Source organism: Peromyscus maniculatus, chromosome 3 (assembly GCF_049852395.1).
Source record: "Peromyscus maniculatus bairdii isolate BWxNUB_F1_BW_parent chromosome 3, HU_Pman_BW_mat_3.1, whole genome shotgun sequence".
NCBI lineage: Eukaryota > Metazoa > Chordata > Mammalia > Rodentia > Cricetidae > Peromyscus > Peromyscus maniculatus.
In genome coordinates, this window is record NC_134854.1 from 121,337,724 (window position 1) to 121,360,242 (window position 22,519).

The 22,519-nt window shown below is 43.7% G+C and overlaps 1 protein-coding gene across 15 annotated transcripts in view; it reads right to left on the reverse strand.

The window, feature by feature from the left end:
• Foxp1 (forkhead box P1) overlaps window positions 1-22,519 on the reverse strand; it is a 524,457-nt gene that overhangs the window by 46,348 nt on the left and 455,590 nt on the right. For all 15 annotated transcript variants that reach the window (XM_015989405.3, XM_076567455.1, XM_076567453.1 and 12 more), the window contains one exon: window positions 7,400-7,504. In XM_015989405.3, coding sequence (XP_015844891.1) covers window positions 7,400-7,504 — 105 coding nt within the window. The remainder of the gene's footprint in view (window positions 1-7,399; window positions 7,505-22,519) is intronic.

Below are 22,519 nucleotides of genomic sequence, written 5' to 3' on the forward strand. Positions count from 1 at the left end.
TCTACCTACACACATTTGAAACCTGAGGATTTGTGTATTATCTGGAGGGAATGTAAGTCCCCATAAAAATGAGAACAGAATTATATAGGCAAGACACATTCTGGATCAAAAACACATTTGGAAAGAATGTGACCCTGTTCACACATCTCTGAAGACCCGCCCTGGACACGATCTGCTGAAGTCTCTGGCACAATGCACCTCTTGTTTATCACCATGTGGGAGAAGCTCGGAAAGAGCAGACACTAAGAGATTAAAAAAAAAAAAAAATCCTTCCAAAAATAAAGCCAGCAAATGCAAAGCAAAGAAGGAAAACTCGAGCGCTTCCTCTCCATGTGTGAGAGACACGGGCTATTTCAACAGCTGATTCCACCCTCAAAGTATACAGCATACATAAAATAAACACGGGTCACAAAAATTAACAAATCATCATAACTGTCTCATACATCCTGGGCTGGCTGCGGAAAAACAAGATCATTCTGGATTTATATCTGTAAGTATGGGATTTCCTGGACAGCTAGTATCCACAAACAATCAAACACGGGAGGAACGTGGGGAAAAAGGCAGCATTATTTCAAATTTGAGCTGAGAGCCGTGATTTGTAAAAGGCTGAACAGGAACTGAAGTTGAAACCTGAGGCAAGCAAATTCTTCTGTAAGGCACTGATGGACACTGCTCTGTTGCTCTTGGCTCCGAGGCTGGTTTTTAGGTCACTGGGTTTTGAATGTGATGCCAAATGAGGATCTCACTAGTATAGAAACGTGAGGACTGACAACCAACTTAGTCTCTCAATTTACATAAAATAATAATAATAATTTTAAAAATCTAATGATACTTCACTCAAGAGTTAGCACTTTTATGAGACCTGTTGCCAATATTAGTGTCTTGGAATGATCTCATCTCTCATCCTGGCTAAATTCCAGCACACAATTTCATTAACCCAGGTACCACAGGTGATAAAACTCATTTTTCCCTAAAGAGACAGCTAAAAAGTACCAGTTATACATTTATGAAGTACCAGCAATCAAAATTATGGATTTTCTAAAAGGTTTTTAACTACTTTTATTGAAAGGAAAATCGCTGTCTCAGACTTTTGTGACACTACTGCTAATAATAAATTTTACCATTTAGACATGGCCATAATATGGTAGACGGTGTCAATAAAAGGATGGGACAGAGAGATCCTCGTCTTCTAAGTAAGGCCTGATAATTCCATGCCGGAAGTGATCACATGAGACACTAAGCTAACTTATGGTTGTGAAAACAGTGCATCTGTGGTCATATACATCTGCTGTACATCTGCAGCTATATGCAGAATTACCTTCCCAGGTAGACACTACAAATATTTCAAATGCTTTCAAAGAAAGCAAAATTTAAATTTCATTTCTAAATTACAGTGAATCCAAATATTGTTTGCTTCTTTGTGAGTCAAGTGGTGGTGGTGGCATGGGTCTGTTTGTTTGGCAAATTTGTCTAAACTTTTCTATACGGTATTCTACATGTCACTAGAGGGCACTGTGCTCTTTAGGTCACTTTGACCTCTTCAAGTACTAGGGAAGGTCTTGAACTCTTGAGCAAAGTCAAAAAGGTTAAAGAAGAAACTGTTTGGGGTTTTTGTTTTTGTCTTTTTAAAGGGAAAAACATTTTCCCCTTCTTGGGAACACACAGCTTTTATTCTTTTAAAAACAACTCTAGTAAAAGCACACTAAGTAGAAAAAGTCATGTTTGTGAAAATACAAAGCTCATTTTGCTACTTTCCAAGACTTCTCCCCTCAGATGTGATGGGGGAAAATTCACACTCATGATCTTGAGAGGCTGCACCAGCCAGGCTGGTACTCGATCTGCACCCACCCCCACAGTGAAGGGCAGCTGCCCCCTCGCTGTGCTGACTGCATGTGCCCCTGTGCTCACTGGAGGTCATTTCACGGCCGAACATTCAGGCTTGCAAGCCCGAGAGCCACACATGGGCTCGAAACAATTTATGATATCCGGCCTCCCCAGACATGTATTAGCATATACCTGGTTTCTTTAGCATCACTTTGTTTTTCCAAAACCACAAACACAGTTGCTGGAATTTCGTGTGGAAGTGCTTAAGGGGCTGGAAGTTAACACCTTTGTGAGGCGTGCAGCCTCTCAGTGGCTGCGAAACAAAAGCCTCTTTGTCAGGGTTTCTTGAAATGTTTTCTTAACATGTTCCAAGTAGTTTTAGGCAGGGAACTAAAGTAAACAAGATGTTACCATGATAAAAACACTTGTGAAAACAGTACAGAACACACTTAGTTTCCTTCACATGCAACTCTTCGGAGTTTTAAAAAGTAAAATTCACTGAAAAAAAATTTTTTTTTCTTTAAGCAATTTACCAAAGAACCATCTTGTTCTGCCTGCAGCCCTCAACCTTCTGGACATTCTCTTCAATGTTCTTCTCATGTCTGACATTAGAAACCCACAGAAGACATTTTTTGGCTTTCATAAATTACATACATTTGACTGACTTGTTAAAGGTATTTTTGTTTGCTTTGCCTCTGTCTGTACGGAGCTTTTCTATATGAAAAATAACCAAAAGGGGGGAAAATCTTTTCAAACGGAATACTATGCAAGTACACAAAGTGATGAAATCATATGGAATACTAAGTTGGGATTTGGGAGGTGTCACTCAGGGTCTAGCAGGGTGCTGGCCCAGGCCCTGGGTTCTATCTCCAAAGCAAGGCATGGGGTGGGTGGGGCTGAGGGCTTAAGGGAAAAAGAGATACTTCCCTCCAAGTATTTCTGACATTTCTGAAACTGCAGCCTGGTCTGAGTGAACACTCAAACTGGAAAATGGGGAGTGTGGTCATGACTGAGAACCTTCCTGGCTGCTGTGTACCACACTCCAAAGCATCATGGGAGCCGTTTGTTTTTGTTTTCGTCTTTATGGGGAAGAATCATTACTCCAAGTCCCTCTGGTGAAAACGAACACTGACTGATCTGCAAAGAGAGACTAAGTGGAATGGAAAGATGGAGAAGTCTGACAGCTTCCCCTCTTGGAAGGCCACGGGCTTGTTTTCATTCCCCGTCGTAGGAATCAGAGCAATGCCCGCTGGCATGACATTACGGCAAGTATGAGCACTGGCTGCCATCAGTAAACCCCAACAGTATCAGTCACGTGACAGTTCCGGGTGGGGAGATTTAAGAAAGAGAGAAGACAGAGCCCAGCACTAAAACTTCAAATGGTTTTGGGAAGAGACAGGGCATAGGTAGGGTCTCTGTTGGCCGGAGGAACAGACAACAACAGCATGCTCTTTTAAGTGGTGTTTATCTCTGAAATTAAAGACTCGTGGTCGCCTTCACCTTAGGAACAAAAACCCTGTGGTGAAGGTGTCATGTTAGGTCTCTGGTTTTCATTTTCCATCAACTCGTAACACTTCTTCAAGAGGAGAAAAACACACCTCTGCCTTGGCCTGTGAGTCTCCTCTGCCACCAACAGTGACACCTCATTCTCTAACGGAGCTGTATCCTGAAGCACTTCTGACCGCCGTGATAGTTACGCCTACTACCTGGAGTCCACACACGGCTGGAAAACAGGAACTAGGCATCATGTTCCTTTCAGACACCCAACCTGAAAAGCGAGGCTGGAGAACCCCAGAGCCAGGAGCTTAAAGCGTGGGTGTCGGGGGAAATTACAGACTCTCCCACAAGCATTCCCCCAGCTACCCAGCCAACAGAATCCAGGAGGCACAGAGCACTGTTCATGCTGGAAATAAGGGGTGGAGTCAAAACTGTGACCCAAGGTCAGAGGCCACATGCAGCTGTTATGGGGGCACAAGCATGCTTCTTCTTCACTAGGGCTCTCTGCCTACTTTAGAGTGGCACGGGGACAGGACTCTGATGGCCCACAAAGCCTATTGTATTGACACTCCATAATGTCACCATTATGGACCCTCACCACACCACCCTCAGCAACTGTGTACTAAAATATACCCAAGTAGATGAGACGTGCCAGTGTTTATAGAGAGCTTAGGAAGGGCTAGGCACTTCCCATGCTATGCCTTTGGAGTGTAACTTCTAAGAGATCATTATTAATATACTGAAGTCCACATGCTAAAAGGGACTGAGATGTAACTTATCTATACAAATGGCTACTCTTAAAAGAAAGTAGCGCCATTCCTGATCTGCCTTTAGAACTTTCTTCACATCCACTGCCTCAAGTAGAAAGCAATTTATTAATTCAAACAAGGATAGTTTTTCCCAGGTAGCACAGTGCGACAATGGTGAACAAGACTCTGAAACCAGAGCTCACAGTAACCGGGTGGCCTTAGGTAAATCACTCCAATGTTCTGCTCCTTTGTCGCCTTAACTGTGTGTTCAAAATGCTACTATGACATTTTCCCAGGTAGCTATGAGGATTAAATGAATTAATATGTACTAATATGTATTATTACATACCTTAAATAATGCCTGCTGCATATTTAAAGTTGTTGAATTATACATTCTTACAAAGTGACCAGTGTCAATTTGCTTCCACCTTAAAAAATAACTTGTAAAAATGGAGGGGGGGACTGATGGACAAGTAGAGTCAAGGAGATTCTTCCAGAACCCTCCAACCCAGCAACTTGAAGAGACACGCTGTAAATAATATTCTCTGATAACAGTGTCTGAGTTCAAGGAAACCATGTGGCTTTCATTGGAACTGCAAGAAGAGTTTCCTAGAGCCAGTGGATTTTTCTTTGGGGCTGAGCACAGACATGCTACTCAAAGTCCCCAAGATGACTAAAGTGTTCCACTTCATTAGGGCAGACCCTGACCCCAAAGATAAGCCTGAAGCTCTAAGTATTAAATCGTGCTGTAAAGGAAGGAAAACTGAGGTCCTGAGTTGGGAACTTAGTAGAGTTGTGTTCACAGGGACTTCTTCCATGGGAAGACTCACTTTTGTTTTCTGGAACCACATCTCCCAGCCCTGTTCCCAGATGGGTCATGTGTATGAGTCCCTTTGCTCTGGAGGTGGGAATGTAATGGAGTTTGGCTCAAAATTAGAACACAGGGCTTAATCTAAACCAATGGCAGTCTGCACAAGGCCCTTCTGAGAAGAATGGGGGAAGAACTTACACCATGGGACTGATAATCCCATGACATACAAACCTGTGTTCTCCAGTTCCCATTAGAAAATTTCAAAGGATGAAGGCAACAGGGAAATCACAGAGCTGATGGGAACCCCAAAAGCAGCACCCCCACAGCCCTAGGAGCCCTAGTCAGCCACGTGGATCCCGACATGCCTGGCGATAGCAATGTTGCAGGAGTTCCGGTCTCTCCTGGCTCATTTTCACCCCTGCCTTTATTCTTTTTCCTATATCAACTCAAGTCAGGCTTGTACAACCTGCAAACAAAGTCTTCTGAAAAATACTAGCACATAAGCAAACAGCAGAAAATAAGCAAGCAATATTGCAAGTTGATAGCGGGCACTCCAGTTCCGCTGAGCAAACAGGAACCAGGAGCATGTCATGCCTTGTGCAAAACCACACCAAAGGCTGAGGAGATGGTTTCCAGCTCCCAGTCAGGCTCCTCACATCCTGAGAAGTGAACGGGCGTCTTGTTTGTGGGAGGTAAATCTAGGCCTCAATTCAAATGATCTTAGCTTTTTCTTTTTCTTTTTTCTTTAGAAGTGGTTTGAATTATTCACTCTTCTAGATCCTGAGGCCTAGCCATATCTTAACTGCCAGCTCATAACACATGAACCTATGACTTGGAGATTATTAGGCTAGAAATACTTCGACTGTTAATGAATTTTTTTTTTAAGTGGGTCAAAGTGGGGAACTGGTGATGCATTTTCTGTCCCTAGAGTTGCTGCATGTCACACAACTGATAACAACAATTTTATAGTTCAAGCTTTTATAACCATAAATCATGCTGACTGATGCTTGTCAGCCATCCTTAGAAGAGTGAAATCAGCAACGTGTTTACTTAGCATTGGTGCCGACAGGAAAATCGGAACTGCCAAGTGTGTTCTGCCCAGCTTTTTTCCTCTCGTTGGATAAATATCATTAGGCAAACGATAGGGTGGTAACAAAGCAGATCCCATGAAGGAGCTACACAGAGAACAAAGCCAGCATCACTTATCTAAATGCTAATAATGTCCTCGGAGACGACCGTTGTGCTCTTGATGTTGATACTTACTAGCTCTTTTGGACATGGCTTAAACGTACACTGACCACAGAACACTCTTGAAGGATCCAATCTGGGAAGCTACAATAAGTTCAAAGCCTTCTATGCATTGATATAACAGTAAAATCTTTACACAAAACTACCTGCAGGTAATACTACAAGTATCTTTAGGGGGTGGCTGCATCACAACATTTGTACCTGGCCCATAAAGATCTGGTCCATAGAGGATGCTCTCTCCGCAGAGAAACCATCATGTGCCCTGATACACAAAAGCTACACACGGTGCATATTAACTAGACGGTGATACTCTGGTGGAGCCTTGAATGAGAATGGTCCCTATAGGCTCATGTATTTGAGTGTTTGGTCTCCAGTTAGTGGAATTGCTTTAGAAATATTGGGAGATGCGGCCTTGTTGGAGGTGTGTCACTGGGGGTAGGCTCTGGGGTTTCAAAGAGACATGAAGCCTGGTGTCTCTATGCCTGCAGATCAGGATGTAAAGGTCTCAGCTACTGCTCCAGCACCATGCCTGCCTGTTTTCTGCCATTATGACCATGGACTAATCTTCGAAAACTGTAAGCAAGCCCCCCAATTAAATGCTTTCTATTAAGAGTTGCCTTGGTCATGGTGCCTCTTCACAGCAATAGAACACTAAGACAATTGTATTCAGTACATTGGTCAAGGATTCAACATATTATGCAGAATCGATGCCAAGAATGCAGGGCAGCTAGGTCAGATTTCTAACTACTGGACAGCAGTGGTGAGGGAAGGGAATTGTGAGATCAGAGGCACAGACATCTACTTCAAATGGAGAAGATGAGCAGCCCATTTGGGCAGAGACTATCAGCACCACAGCTCAAGATCAGACAGCCTGAGTTTACATCATACATTCACCCACTTCTCCTGGTGAGGCGAATGATCTGAACAGAAGCCACCCAATACAGAGAGGTAAGAAACCAAGATGGCGGCACTGTCTCAGGAATCCATGCCAAAGAATGGGCCCAGCCACTGAACGACAAAGGACCAGTCACTGAAATAACTGAAGGGGAACACTGGCTTTCTCTCTACCTCTGGGTTAGTCGGGAAACCTGACTGCTGTTGGTGCCTTCCATTTGGGTCCCCTTCCCTTTAGGGGACAACCACCCAGGGACGATCTAACTTCTTATGATGGTGACTCAGAGGCCACCCTCTGAAGGGCTGTGTGACCCTCGAGGGACAGCAGGAGGGACAGCAGGGGGGACAGAGAAGACACACGGCAGATAATCCTTACTTTAGAAAGGCTGGGAAGTCGTCACAAACGGCTTCACATCCTGGCCACTTGCATACGCCATGTCCGTACAGAGGATGGCTGTGGGGGTGCTCCTCGTGGGACAAGCTGCAAGAAAACACACAAGGGGGGAGAGTGAGTAAAACACAGCCGGGAGAGTCCACGCGGCCCAGGGAGCACGTGACGAGTCTCACATTGCCGTTCCCCGTGGAATCTAATTAGTCCTGCCCCCGCCCCCCAAAAGCAAGAGTTAAACTCTGAGCTGGAAGGTTATGTTCTGAAAGCATTTAGGTATAATTGCCTGATGTTAAGAACCTCCCTCCATGTGTGAAAAGTATCTGACAGACTTTTGTTTGGAGCAAAGCTCTCTACCCAGACAGGAAAGGCCGCTACAAAACTGCCATGCTTTCCCGAGGGTACACAATATGACTGGAAAACCTGTACTGGATCTGCTGGTCTTGTATTTTCCTCACAGGGACATTTCGTATTTCTTCCTCTCCTCCTCTCTATGAAAACTGCTTCAACAAAATTCAAGTGTCCTCTTTTTAAAAAAAAAAAAAATAATAATTTTATCCAGCAAAAAATACAATAAATAAATAATGCGCAATACTAAAAGATAAGTTTTCAGGGCAAAATCTCCCACACTGATAATCAGCTTAGAATTAACTGGTGGTGGTGGGAAGTTTGTATTTCTCAAGTTACTGACAGCAAGCTTGAGAGTAAACATGGGCAGCAAGGGGTTAACACTCCAGTGGGGTTCCAATCGATGATAAGTAATGATCCGGCCACTGGGATCAAGTCAGGGGATGCTTTGATCTGAGCCATGTGGTGTGCAGGAGGGGTCTGCTGGGCTCTCATGACAAGCCATATTCTCAAACATTTTCTCTATCCATGCATCTTTCAGACAAATGATCTTTATGGTCATTTCAATAACCTTAGATTCCACCTACCAGAAATGTAAAATGAACACCTAGCGTTTGGGTTTGTACTTGGCACACTCCCTTCTCAGTCTGCAACTTCCTCTGCTGCCTCTCCTTAGTTCGAACTTCCAGAGCTTAGTGTGATACAGAGATACACACATACACACAGACACATACACACACAAGTGCATGCGTGCACGCAGCTAGTATCTTATCCTCCTAATGAGATGACTTTTCATCTAGTTCCTTGACCATGTCCTTACACCACAGGTGCCCACTGGAGCTCCTGACCCCTCCCTTATAACCCACCCACAACGAGCACATTCCAAACCTTTAAATCTCCGAGATTCAACGTGAACACACCAAAGAACAACACCTCCCAAAGGCAATGAGGTCCCCCTATGTTTTTAAAAATTATTTTGCTGGAAATCTAGTGACTTGAAAATACCAATGAGGTGCTCTAGCTTTCACAAGGGAAATAAACATGGGAACCAAAAGAAAGATGAACTGTTCGAAAGAGTAATGTGTAAAGGTAGCAGAACCATCTACCTTGTGAGGACAAGAAACAAATTAGAGGATGAGGCTGATGGCAGAGGGCATTCTCTAAGAACAGAGGGTTCAATTCCACTGGACCCAACGAAGGTGTTCATTTACAGGTCTGTGCATGAGCAGCGACAAATCACTGATAATCTTAGAACTGAAAGACTATTTCACTACCACAGACTCCTCACTCACTCTGAGAGCAAAAGCATAATTTATGAAAAATGTTTTTCTTAATGGTTTCAGGAGAATTCCTACCCCACTAATTATTTTCTCTAGCTATGTGATGAGAAGCTAACTGAAGTATTCTAGTTTTTTTATCAGAACACATACACATGTGTATAAATGTATATATAAATAAACATAAATACTGAGAATAAATATCCTAAGGTAGACATAAATACATATTTTTTGAAAAATTAAAGCATGGAGAATTATACTCTTTATATTTAATGTCATTTTGCTTTTTAAACATTTTAAATTTTTATTTTACGTGTATGAATGTTTTATCTGCGTGTGTGTGTGTGTGTGTGTGTGTGTGTGTGTGTGTGTGTGTGTGTATACTATGAGGGTGTCTGGTGCATGCAGAGGTCAGAAAAGGATGCCAAGACCCTCTGGGATTGGAGTTACAGATGGTTGTGAGCCATGTGGGTGCTGGGAAGTGAACCTGGGTCCTTTGCAAGAGCAGTCAAGTACTCTTAACCTCTGAGCCATCCCTCCAGTCCTCATGTCATATCATAAAAATTTCCTCATGTTATCAACTAGTCTCCAAACTTTCAGCTATTGATAGGGATCTTATGCATCTAACTTTAACCATTCCTATAATTTGGATACTCAGATTTGTTATATTTCTTATATTTATCAGTAATGTCAGAGATAAAATTTATTAGGATAAACATCTTGGCAAACACCAGTTTCTACCAAAAGACACATTCAGAGAAACTTAGAACCAACCAACCAATGACACTAAGACTTACATTTCACTAGGAATACTGCATCAGCGGCTCTTGCTGAGCGCATGGTACCCACCGACCTGCATCATTTTGTGTATGTGTGCTGTGTGCTCTTCAGTGCAGAAGCCAGGAGCCTCGTCTATTGAGAATATAAAACCTCCTACTACCAGTTGGGAACTGCAAATGGTATTGAGTCTAGTCAAGAATTCTCAAATTATCATCACAACAGGCACAGCTCACCATGACGCTTGCTGTCCTCCTGGTTTATCTGATGAACTCATAAATAAAAACTATTTCCCTCTAAGTGTTTATTTCTACCTCAACTTGGAATCACCTAAATGACGGGAATGATGACTTAGGTCCTGATCCCCAAAGACGAAACAAGCAACAACCCCGTGCACAGAAACACATATTTAGTTACTTATTTAACTCAAAACACTGTTCCTTATTGTGGAAAGATCACATGCTCTCATTGTCACACAGTGCTGGGCTGGCTGACATGGTATATCCACTCACCCCACCCCACCTAGATATCACTGTTGACATTCTTGTGTGTCACTGCTCTCTTCTGGTGTGTTATTGTTTTGTAAAGTGGCAACAAATGCTGTCACCAGCTTTCCATATGGGCTGTGTAACTGAACACACTGAAATATTCCATTGTCTGAAGAAAATACTTAAGTTCGGATGGGAGAAGGGGTTGGCAGTGGTACCCTGATGGGACCACTGCAAATCTTCAGATACCAACAACTCAACACTAGGAGAGATGTATTGGGAATTAGGGAAACTTGAGTATTTCTGACAACGTTTTATACCTTGACTGCTGACACGCAATTGTGAACAATTGCGTGCAGTCATGTGTACACTAGGAACAATACCAAGTACCACTCAAGACTGCATTGGCAGCCGGCCACTGGCTCTGCTGCCATAGTCAAGCCGCACACCCACCATGGTGCATGGCTGAGGCTGGCTTCTGGCCTCTGGGTCATTCTGCACACACCTCCACCATGCATCCCCTGCCACATCTCTGTATTGGACCTCTGACGTTTCATCAAAAGAATGGAAGAAGGAATATTAGATTTCCACTGCTTTCTGGCTTCTGACAAAAGAGCCAAGAAAGCAAACACAAACTCATCAACTTCAGTTAATTAGAGCTCCAGGAACAGGCTGAAAGACAGTGGGCAAACAAAACTCAGAGCATCTGATGGTGGGAGGCAAACCGAAGACTCATCGTGACACAGACTGACCGTGAGGCAGAGTGGACCATCAGTCTCTGCGAGAAATGCTCATCACGTCTGCTTTTAAGATGCTCGAACATATTTACCCAAAATGAAATACATATTTACCCAAAATGAAATGTCCAGAAGTTTGGAGCAAGTGTTCCTTTTCTTTTTCTTTCTTGGTTTCCTTTTCCTTTCCTGTTCTCCTGCCCCTCTCTCCTTTCTTTCTTAGCCCAGGTGGCTCTGAACTCCATGTTGTCAAGAATAACCTTGAGTTCCTGATCCTCCGGCCACCCTTTGCCAAGCTCTGGGATTACAAGTGTGTACTACAGTATGCCAGGCCCCAGATCAAATGTTCAATAAAATTTTAGTTTGTTTTACTATAAACTCTCAGGTTGAACACTCCCATAGGCAGAGATCACTCATTCACTCCCACATACTGAGCATCTAATACAGTGCTCAATAAATGCTCTGTAGATTTATCAATGAACAGACAGCAAACACCTTGTCCTATTTCATTTTTTGTGTGGTAATATACTCAATATTTGCTTTCTCTTATTCTTGTAGGTAAAGACTAGAATTATGTAAACCCACAGGAGAAAATATTGCTGAAGATACTTTGTATTACTTAATTTTATTCAGACTATGTGCAACACAGATAGATGCATTCCAGAAAAGCCAGTTGATTTCAATCTTCTCTGATAATCCTTGCTACATAAAAACTAAATATAATTTAACACGAGAACAGTGGTAGCGTTTCAGATGTGAAGGAGTCAACGTGCCAGGGAAAGTATAATTACATATAGATATGAACTAACTCCTGACACTACATGGTACTTATCAATGCGTTTACATTTGCTATGGTGTGATGCCTCCATTCCCAATGACATTTGCTATGCTATTTCTGTTCGATTTATTTTTCCGACATTGACATACACCAGCCACAGTCTTTACTTGCATATTGGTGGTAGGAAAGATTTTCTTTTCTGTCAGGGCTGGAGCATGAACCCTGTTCTGCATACTGGACAAGCATGCTACCCTTGAGCTACAACCCCAGGCCTCTTGGAGAAGTTTGGAGACTTCACTTGACATTCCCCAGTTTCATTGCCTAGCCCAAACTGGAAACTGGAATTATTCCTGCCGCCTGCCAGCCACAAGGACAGCTTCTCAAGATTGCAGTTTGCAGGCTTCAGCAGACACTTAAGCTGTGGGTCCCCCTGTGGTGACCGAAGGAAGAGGAATTCTTGTCTAAGGAGACACGTCCTGCCGACTTACATGTCAGCTTTGGGTATCTAAATCAATCCCGCCATCCACAAACCTGCAATGAAACATTTCTTAATGTGAGCGACATGTGCACTGACATGTCTTCTGAGTCTCCCCCAAGTTCATTTTTTTTTGTCCCATCCCAAATTTGCCTACTTTGTCTTTTTAACTTGAATCATTTGTAGCAAAAGCCAACTCACAGTCACCCCTGACCAGTTTGTGTCATGATGAGTCTTTGGGTTGTCTACTGGGGTACACCCACCCCTTCTCCCTACCTAACCATCACACCAAAATTACAAACTGTACTGTAGTTCATGGGCATGTACATGATAAACTAAGTCATGGAAAGCTATGTTAATCTTTTTGCAACTGCTCAAAATAATAATTTGTTGGTGGTGGTCCATAGAATTATATGTCATATGCTGAAGAGTTGACTCACTTAGAATGTGAAGTCAATTATTTTGTGTACATTTGGAGCTATAGAACCAAAGTCTCATTTAAGAACACTCGTAGTGTTCCTATAGAAATTCTATACCTAGCAGCAGGCACTCCCTACCCCCTCCCTGCCTGCAGCCCCCCCCACCCCCCATTGATCACTTATCTACTCCCGGGCTCCAGACATTTGCCTGTTCTGTACATTTCATATAAACACCATTAGACAGTATGTGCTCACTGGTATATGGCTTCTTTCACTTAGCATGTTTTAGAGGCTAACACATCCAAATTGCAGCTTTTTATGGCTAAACACTATTCCACTATATTTATGCAGCACATTTTTTTTAAATCCAGTGATTTCTTAATGAACAATTTGAGCTGTTTCACATGTTGGCACCCATGAACACTGCTGCTCTGAATAGGTCAATTTATGTACCTGTTTATATTTTTGGTTGTGAGCCTAGCCTTTAACGGCTGAGCCATCTCTCCAGCCCTTACGTACCTGTTTAAATGTGTTTTGTTTTCAAGGTTTTTAAATTAATTTTTCTCAGAATTGTATATATGATTTTATTACATTTACATAATCTCTACCCTCCCTCTCTCTCCTTCAACAGACTCCCAAATTCATAACTTGTTCTTCTTTAATTATTACTGTTACATACATATACACATATATATGTCTCCTGAGTCCATTTAGAATGACTCTTACATGTATTTATTTGAGGTGACCACTTGGGATTGGATAAGCTATCAGGGGGATCATCCCAGGAGAAGACTGATTCTCTCAGCAGCCATTTAGCTCTTCATCTCAGGGTAGGGTCTTGTGAAATTCCCTTCCTCCATGTTGGCATGTCAGTCATGTTGTCATTATATAGGTCTTGTTTAGGTAACTATACTATTGAGATTTCTAGAAGACACTGTCTCACAACAGGCATCCTGGTCCTCAGGCTCTGAGAATCATTTTGTACCCTCTCCACTTTTTTTAAAATTTAAAATAATTTCTTTTCATATTCTGATCATGGTTTTCTTCTTCCCATCTCCTCCTCACTCATCCAATTCATTGTCTTCTCTCTCTCTCTCTCTCTCTCTCTCTCTCTCTCTCTCTCTCTCAAACAAACAGGCCAATTAAAAAAAATCAACCCACTAGAATATATATTTAGAAATAAAAACTGTTGGTCTGTATAGTAACTTTAATTTTATTTAATTACGTATTTCCCTGTATTTATTTACTTATTTATTTGGCTGGGCTTGAATTACCATCCTCTTTCTCTGTCTCCCAAGTCTTGAATTCTAAGGATGCTATGCATACTGGTCACGTGGTAATGCATTCCAAGGTTCCCGCACTACTTTACATCCCCACAAGCACCTGGCCAGGGAGGCAGCCTCCCCACATTCTCCCCACTTGCTATTGTAGTTCTGTCATTTGCTCGCCAGCCTGTGTGGAAGGAACGTGATGCTTGATGATTTTTTTTTCAATTTCCACCTGCCTAATAATTAACATGGCTAAAGGTGTTTTCATTAGCTGATGGCCATTTGCTCAGCTTCCTTACAGAAATGCCTCCTCAAATCCTTTGCCTATGTTTACCTGTATTGTTTCATTGCTACCTTTTTTTTTTTTCTGGATACAAACATCTCACCAGCTGTAATTACAAATATTTACACTCATTTGAGCTGTCTCCTACTTTCTTGATGGTGTACCATTAAAGCACAAAAAAAATTTTAATTGATAAAGTCTAATTTATACATTTTTATGTTGTTTCCTTTCACGTTTGACGAAACATTCAAGAAATAGTCACCTAATTGAAGGCAGAGAAGATGTTGGCGTCTGAGAGTTTTATAGATTTCCCTCTCTCGTGGTCTGTGATCCACTCTCCATCAACTCTGCATATGATACATGGCAAGGGTTCAATTCTTTTCTTCTGAATGTCACCCTAGCACAATCTGATGAAAAGAATACCGCGTTTCCATTTGAATGGTCTGCACCTTTATTGAAGGTCAACTGAACACAAGAGGAACATCAGGACTGGGTTTTTAACTCCACCTACTCCATACCCCTTTGCGCCATGTGTTTCATTTATGCCATTTGGTGTTCAAAAAAGATCTCTAAAAATCATAAAACAACTTCCAAAATGAAACTCAATGGTAAGATAACTTCTGGAGTTTGGTGAGTGGGGACAGAAATAATAAATTTTTCATTAAAATAAAGCCTAGCAGCTGGACATCATGGAGAATGAAAACCTACAGGAGAATGTTCCCAGACGCTCTTCTTTCATGGGCCAAAAAAATCCTTCCAGAATGTGCTGCGGATGTCTCTGACATGGAAATGGAGTGGACATACACTTTTGGGGAATAGACACTATTTCTACCCAGGGAGAGCCAGGAGCTCAGTCAATGAAGTCTCCATTTATCACGACCGCTGTGCTAACGGCTTCTCTGCTCTCCCTCTCTATTTTCTCTTTAAAAAGCAGAAGGGACCACCCAGGAGCCCCTGTGGTAAAACTTCCACCAAAATTCCACCAAAGACACCACCTAAAGTACATCCATGTGGAACATCTTGTCACCAACCAGCCACCAGGATTTCATGCTTAATGGACCCTGATTAAAGGAATGAATGCCATGTGACCGATGCCTTCTAGGAAGGTGCTATGTCAACTTCACTGCTGCTGTGGAGCAGGGGCTGGCTACCACCCTCTCATCCATCCCCTGCCTGCTGCAACCACATGGACCCTTGCCCACCCTTGCCCACCCCCTTTTACTGACTCTCTCTTATCCCCAAGGGGCCACTTTCTTTGTCCCAACCAAGTATTCGAACTTCCACCGAGTGAACCAGAAGATGGCCTATGTTTATGGAACTCTGGCTCTGAGAGATGCAGCCAGGATGGTAAAAATGGAGGCCCCTTTTTCCAAAAGTACCCTGAGACTCCTGACTGTCCAAGTCTCTCCCCGTCTGTTGTCTTCCCAATTCCTTGGCCTCCTGTCCATGTGTCCAGCTTTCTTCATGTGCACACAATAACGCAGTCGCCACAGAATCCTGTCCTCTCATGTGTTCCGCACGTGACTCTGGATGGGAAGGTTCTGCTCACTGGCAGACCAAACACTAAAGGAGATGCTTCTGGTGTCCAGAAAGCTGTTCCCTTGATACACAGTTCCAGGACTGTCGATTACAGTAATGAAAAGCCCCTTCCATTATCATTAGCCCACGGTCATAAGAATGACAAGTGTCAATGGAAGCCATGGCTCTTTTAAGTTTTTCCACTGATTCATGCCATTCTTCAACGTTAACTTTAAAAAAAGAAAGGAAAGTAAGAAACAAGGAATGAAAGAAAGAAAAGAGAAAGAAAAGCTTCCTACCTTTTCCTACCCCCCCCCTACAGTCCTCACCCACTGCTTTCCCGCTATGTTATCTAGCCAATGAGATGAGCACCACTTTAGGAGGTGCTTAGGTGGGAATCCGAGGGAAAAATTTTAATTGAGAGATTTCTAATGAGGACACTGTATAAAAGGACAGAGACTTCAGTTTTAAGTCTGAGCTTTCTGAAGGCAGTGTCAGGTTTGTGAAGCATACAGCACATCAACCTGAATCAAACACACTCAAAGTGGCACCAAACTAGATGGGGTGGCCTTGGACCTCGATCACACATGACCTGCAGATTCACAATCGTAGATGATTCCTTAAATACTCTGTCCCACTTTACAGTCAAGGTTTTATTCTTGGAATGTTTTGTTTTTCATGTGTGTCCGTGTCTATATCCATATGTGTGATGTATATGCACACTTATATATGCAGTTACCTGAACCTGTCTGCATAAGGGCAGAGGAGGCCTCTGGGTGGAGATAATACTCTCAGCCTTATTACATGGAGACTGAAGACAACTAGGCCAGAGTCCAAAAGCCTCCTGTTTCTGCATCCCACTGTGAGGGTTACAGATGAAAATGTAGTCATGTCTAGCTTTTTAAGTGGGCACTGGGGATTTGAACTCAGATACTCATGCTGTGCAGCAAGCGCTCTTACTCACACTACCTCCCTAGCTTTGGAATGTTTTTATACTCCGCAAAATTGGCTAGAGGTCCAACCACAGTCAGGTCCGTTTTCTCCAGTTTTATTCTGTAGTAGGGGAGAGGTCTGTGACCTGCCTGAGGAAGAGCAAATGAGACGTGGGAGCAAGAAGACCAAGACTCCAGCCTGGGGCAGTGCTGCTGGCAACTCTGTATAAAGGACCTTTTAGTGTCATCGAGACACTTCTAGAAGGAGACAGGCTTCTTACTTCACACTAAGTATTTGCACACAAGGAAGACGTCACACTTAGAGCCTGAACAGTCCCTTCTCACTCCTGGTTACTTGATTGCTGTTCGTCAGTCCGTTAGTCTGAGATTCTGCCACAGACAGAAAGGGTTGCTTCACCACAGCTTACTAACCCACGTACCAAGAGTGAAGAAAGACCAGTCATCTACCCGCCAGAACAAACCCACAGGCTTCTCTCTCACAGAGGAATCCTAGACTCCCCTTCCCAGAAAACTCGTCATCTCAACGTTCTCAGGCTTTTTAAATCATGTTTAATCAGAGGATTTCACATCCCTTTGTGATATGATATTCACCAGGATGACTCGCAACTGGAACGACTACGGATTAGTCTACTGAGTGCAGACCTGTGCTTCTAAGCCATAATGGAGATTACTATGCACATCTGCTCTCAGTATTGTGCCTTGAGAGGAGGTGAGGTGACCACCTTAACTACGTTGGTCTGTCCCGGTTGGTTTTGCTGCTTGATTTTGGTTTTAAAGAAAACATTTATTTAACTTTATTTTATATACATTGGTCTGAAGGTGTCAGATCCCCTGAAACTGGAATTACAGGCAGCTGTGAGCTGCCATGTGGGTGTCAGGAATTGAACCCAGATCCTCTGGAAAAGCAGCCAGTGCTCTTATCTGCTGGGCCGTCTCTCCAGCGCCTGCTGCTTGCTTTGACTGTCTAATATTCTGATAAAACCAGGCTCGCTCTTCGCGCCGTGGTCTCAGGGACTGGCCCACTCCTGGTGGGCAGGATGGGTCTGAATAGTACACAAATACTCCCACTTTCTACTCATGTGTTTCTGATTATCTAGACCAGAGGAAAATGTGATGAATGTGTTAGCACTGTGACTGCTCAGTCCTAACATTTTATGAAATCTGTTGAATAAAATATTAGGTATGAAGCAGTAATGGCGGGGCTGGAAAAATGGCTCAGTAGTTAAGACCACTGGTTGCTCTTCCAGAGGACCCTGGTTCAATTCCTAGTACCCACAACTGACTGTATCTTCTTCTGGTCTCTGTGGGCCCTGTACCCACATGGCGCACAGACATAATGCAGGCAAAACACCCATACACATAAAATAAAAATAAAGGTTAATTTTTTAAAAGAAGCACTAACAGGTACATACATAAATACCCAAAATTCAACACACCAGGAGAATGACCTCATGAAAACTGACCAGGCTTAGAACGACTATGTGGAGGGCTCAGGACCCTCAACACCTTCCTGTGCAGATTCTGACCCAGAAGTCTAAGACAAGGGCCCAGGAGTCTACATATCTAATCAGTTCCTGGAGTCACTGGCGTGGCTGGGCCATTCAAATGTTTAAATCTAGGACCCTTAAGAGTCCCCTTTTTCTGTGGCTGACCTCAGAAAGGCTGGGCTAAAGGTTGGACATAAGACGACTTCGAATGTGGTTTGAAATTGCAAGGCTGAGATATAGAAACAAGCAATATGGCGGCACCGGGCAGCCTCACCATTTAACAACAACAGACTCCTAAAAAGGCTCATTGGGCCCCTATAACATATGAATTACATGTAAGGCTCCTGCCGTTTTTGAGATACATACAAACATATAACAACAGGAAAGGCCAACGACAGGTCATTCTCTGCTCTGTTTACCAAATGCTAAGTTAAACCACGAGGGACCTGGTGGGCCACTTGGCTGCTGAGTTACGCTTGCCAAGTATCACACTGAGCAACAATATTCCAGCACACACAGTTGAATCAACAAACTGGGCAGCATCTCAAAACTGCAGATCCAAACTCTAGATCTGCTTCGGGTATCTTCTCAGCCTGTTTTCTACTCCTGAACCCCGGGGTAAAAGAATCGGAATGGGAGATAAAGAGACTCAAGAGGAGGCCAAGCACACATTCTAGAGTTTTCTCGGAAAACACGAGTACCATGCAAGCTGGATTTAGAAGCACTGGGTGGAGTACACACAGAGCCAAGGTCCTTTCCTTTACAATGAGAAAGTCCTACCGAAATGCTCACACGTGACGATCACGCCTTACTCAAAGGTGTGTGTGCTCATGAAGCCGGATGGAACAGACATGTGCAAGGAGACACACAGACATAGTGTAATGTGGACCAGATGACTTCACAGGGGCCACTTCAGAGGATGAGATGTGTTCAACTTAAACTTTAAACGTGGCTTGCTTTAAAGAGAACACCACAAATAATCCTCCAAGTAGATAGACCAATCCCCACAACAGAGAGGCACCTGTTTACAGGACTCAAGGGTCACCAGCTGAAGCCCCCAGGAGAGCATTGTGGGATCTAGCCATCTAGCTTTTCTATGCTGATACCAGCACAACAGCAAAGCTCTGAAGACACATTTCATGCTTGATTTCTATTGAGGAAGAACCCTCTAGGCATCCTGCCTGTACTAGACAAGACTCACAGGGGCTTCCACTCCACAGACCGCTGTGTCCAGTGCTCTTAAGCAGAGCTGGTCACTGCAGAGGTGGGGACATCTCATGTAGGCTAGCTATGTGGCTGGCCAATGGCTGAAAAGCACTGGAGGCTGAGTGCCTGCCTGGAGGTCTGATTGGCAGTTAACCTCCATCACGGATCAGATCGCCAATACTAACTGACCCCCTTTTCTGAGCCACAATGAGAGGAAGTTGGTATCTGTGTTCCTAGTCATCGGAGTGTGGGGCACAGCAGGACAATGGAGCTGGGGGCAGAATGAGCACCACAGAACTCAAGGTTGGCCAGGGCCTTCAGATCTCAGTGTAGCACACTGGGTGGGTAGTGACGGAGGCAGAACACCTGTATTTGCAAGGTGATGAGTGATAGAACAAACAGAGGTAAAGAGTAAGAGGTGGCCAAGGTCCAGCCTTTGTTCTGGACACCAGCAAGGCCTGTTTAGAGTTTGAAATAAGACTCTATACCATTGGCCGTATTAACACCAGCATCTCATTAAGAAAACAGAAAGCTTTCCGAGGAGGGCGGTGAGCAACTGTGTCAATACAGACACAGGGGCCACTAATCCAAAAGTTATTAACGCCACTAGGCTGGCATCTCATTCTGTGTGTTTGCACTGGTGAGTCACAAGGTCACTGTGGAACCTTGGCCATATGTTAGAGGAGCCAACGTGTAACACCCAGAACCCCAAAGAGCACAGCTGCAAATTCCAACACCACAGCTTCAAGTGTCAATCAAGACAAGACTTTCAAGGGTTACCTCCTTCTCCAGAGGTGGAGGAATCGCGCATGAGCAGCTGGATGAGGAGACAGGAGAGGAAGGGACAGGCGAGTTTGAGACACATTGCCATTGGCTCAAAACCATCAGCCTCTTCTTGTGTTTCCTCAGAAATACACACTACTTATATTGATTATTTTTTTCCTTGAAGAACATAGGTCGTTAATGTTCACTGGGCCAGCACCACAGTGCAGAATTCCCACATCAGGGTGCATGCAGATCCCAAATGGATAAGATACCACTGAAATGTCTAAAGCATGTGCGAACACAGTTTTTATATGCGTATTGCACACATGTATCTCATTCTCTCAGCCTCTGATATTTTAGCATGGGTAGTATATTAGAATATGTGCATCCCTGATTCACAACCCATTTACTAGGAGAAAAACATTAAGTTGTTTTCTTTTTTTAAACTGATGGTGAAGAGTCACAGTGGCATGGGATGTGAATGAACAGTCGACACTCTTTCCAGAATCCCCAGCAGGAGAGAATGGACTGAACAGAACTCTGACACCAGGTGTTGGGATATGTGGTCCGGGCCTTAAAGCATCTGTAGGAGCTCAGCTGGGAGCAGAATCAGGGAAGTACATAAGCACCAAAATAAAGAAGTTTATAGACAAAACCAGAGATCAGTTAGAGACAGCACAAAGGCCAACACCAGGATCCTTTGTGCTGGGCCACAGCCTTGAGGACTTCTGTCTCTGGAATGATGAGTCTTAACAGTGAAACCTAGATTTTGTTCTAGTTACCACACTTCACACTGATTCTCTCTCCTTAACAGTGGAAGGACATCAGCAAGGACCCTCACACATCCCAGGAAGGATGGCACAGCACACAGGTAACAACTGGTTCTCAGAGCATGGTTGATGAAGAGCCCAACTTTTAGACCCCCACCTTCACTTCCTGAGTCAACAATACTTGCAGCTCAGCCAGCCCTGCGGGTGTTTCTGGTGCATGTTTCTTTAAGCTTAAAATCTATGCTTAGCAGAAAGCCAACTGCTCTACGTGTTCGAAACCTCTGCAGATAATGCCACAGGCCACCCAGGTGCAGGCAAGACGTGGGACGACAAAAGGTGGAAAATACTGAAGGGCTCTTAATAGGTTCATGCCCATCAATATCCCACTGGTCCACTTTCTTCACCACATCACACTCAGTCCCTGCAGTGGACTGAGCACCTACTAAGTGCCAGGCTGGTTGTGATGGGCGACAAGGGTTGACATCAGGCGAGACAGCTGAACATCCCCCCCCCCCCCAGTGCATTTAAAACCCTCACAGGAGGCCCGTGTGTGCAGGGGATAACTGCACTCTGGTATCCTGAGAGCAGCCATTTTTATTTTTAGCAGATCATATACTGTGTTAGACTTAGCTGTATGCTTCTGTCACACGTGTCCGTCTCCACATTTGTCTCTCTGGTTAAACTGAGCTCCTGACTGGGAAGAACCTGTATCACGCACGGTCATCTTTTAATACCCAGAAACTACAACTGGTACAAAACAAATGTGTTTTGAATTTGTTGATAGATATATTCAATAGTAATAGCAGCAGTGAGCATTGAGGGGGGAAGTACAGTATGCAGGCAACTAGAATATTTGTAAGTTCTTTGGTTGTCGTGGTTTAATCTACTAGCCAGGCTTGCTATGACACATTATACTAACTCCAGAGGTGGAAAATGGGGGCCCAGCAGGAGGAATTAACCTGCTTTATGCAGCTTTGCCTTAGTGCCCATGTGAGACCCTGACCTAAGCAAGCCAGGAGTGATTGCCTGACAGCGCATGCTCTCCTTTTCCCTCTGACTCCGGGCTTTTGCTTCTGCTGTGCCCTGGGGTGAGAGAACTATTCCTTGACCTGTTCAGAGACCACTCACCAGCTCTGCCTTACCCTTAAGCTTTAACTTTATCCTTAAGCCCAGGTGGTAACACCTAGCTCCTTCCTGGGCCCTCCTGGCCCACTGAACTGTCTTTTCATTAGGACAGGGTACGTTTTCTCTATTTCTCTTCTACTGCAGTGTGAGCTCCCTGGGGGAAAACTTTGAAGCTGCCCAGCTGCAACTCTTGGAGCTTAGACACCTGGTACATGGCTGCCACCGGGCAAGTTTGGTTGAGTAGATACGTTAGTCCTGTCCCTCTGACTGGTGTCCCACTTAGAAACACATTTTTTGCTGAACTCTGGACAAGTTCCCATTTGTCCTTGCTAAGTTTCTTTTTATTCCAGGCTGTACCATCCTCTAATTTATTCAAACGCCACTGGATTATCCCAGCTCTTGGTGTCAATTTTTTTCTAATTAAAGTAAACTGCCAT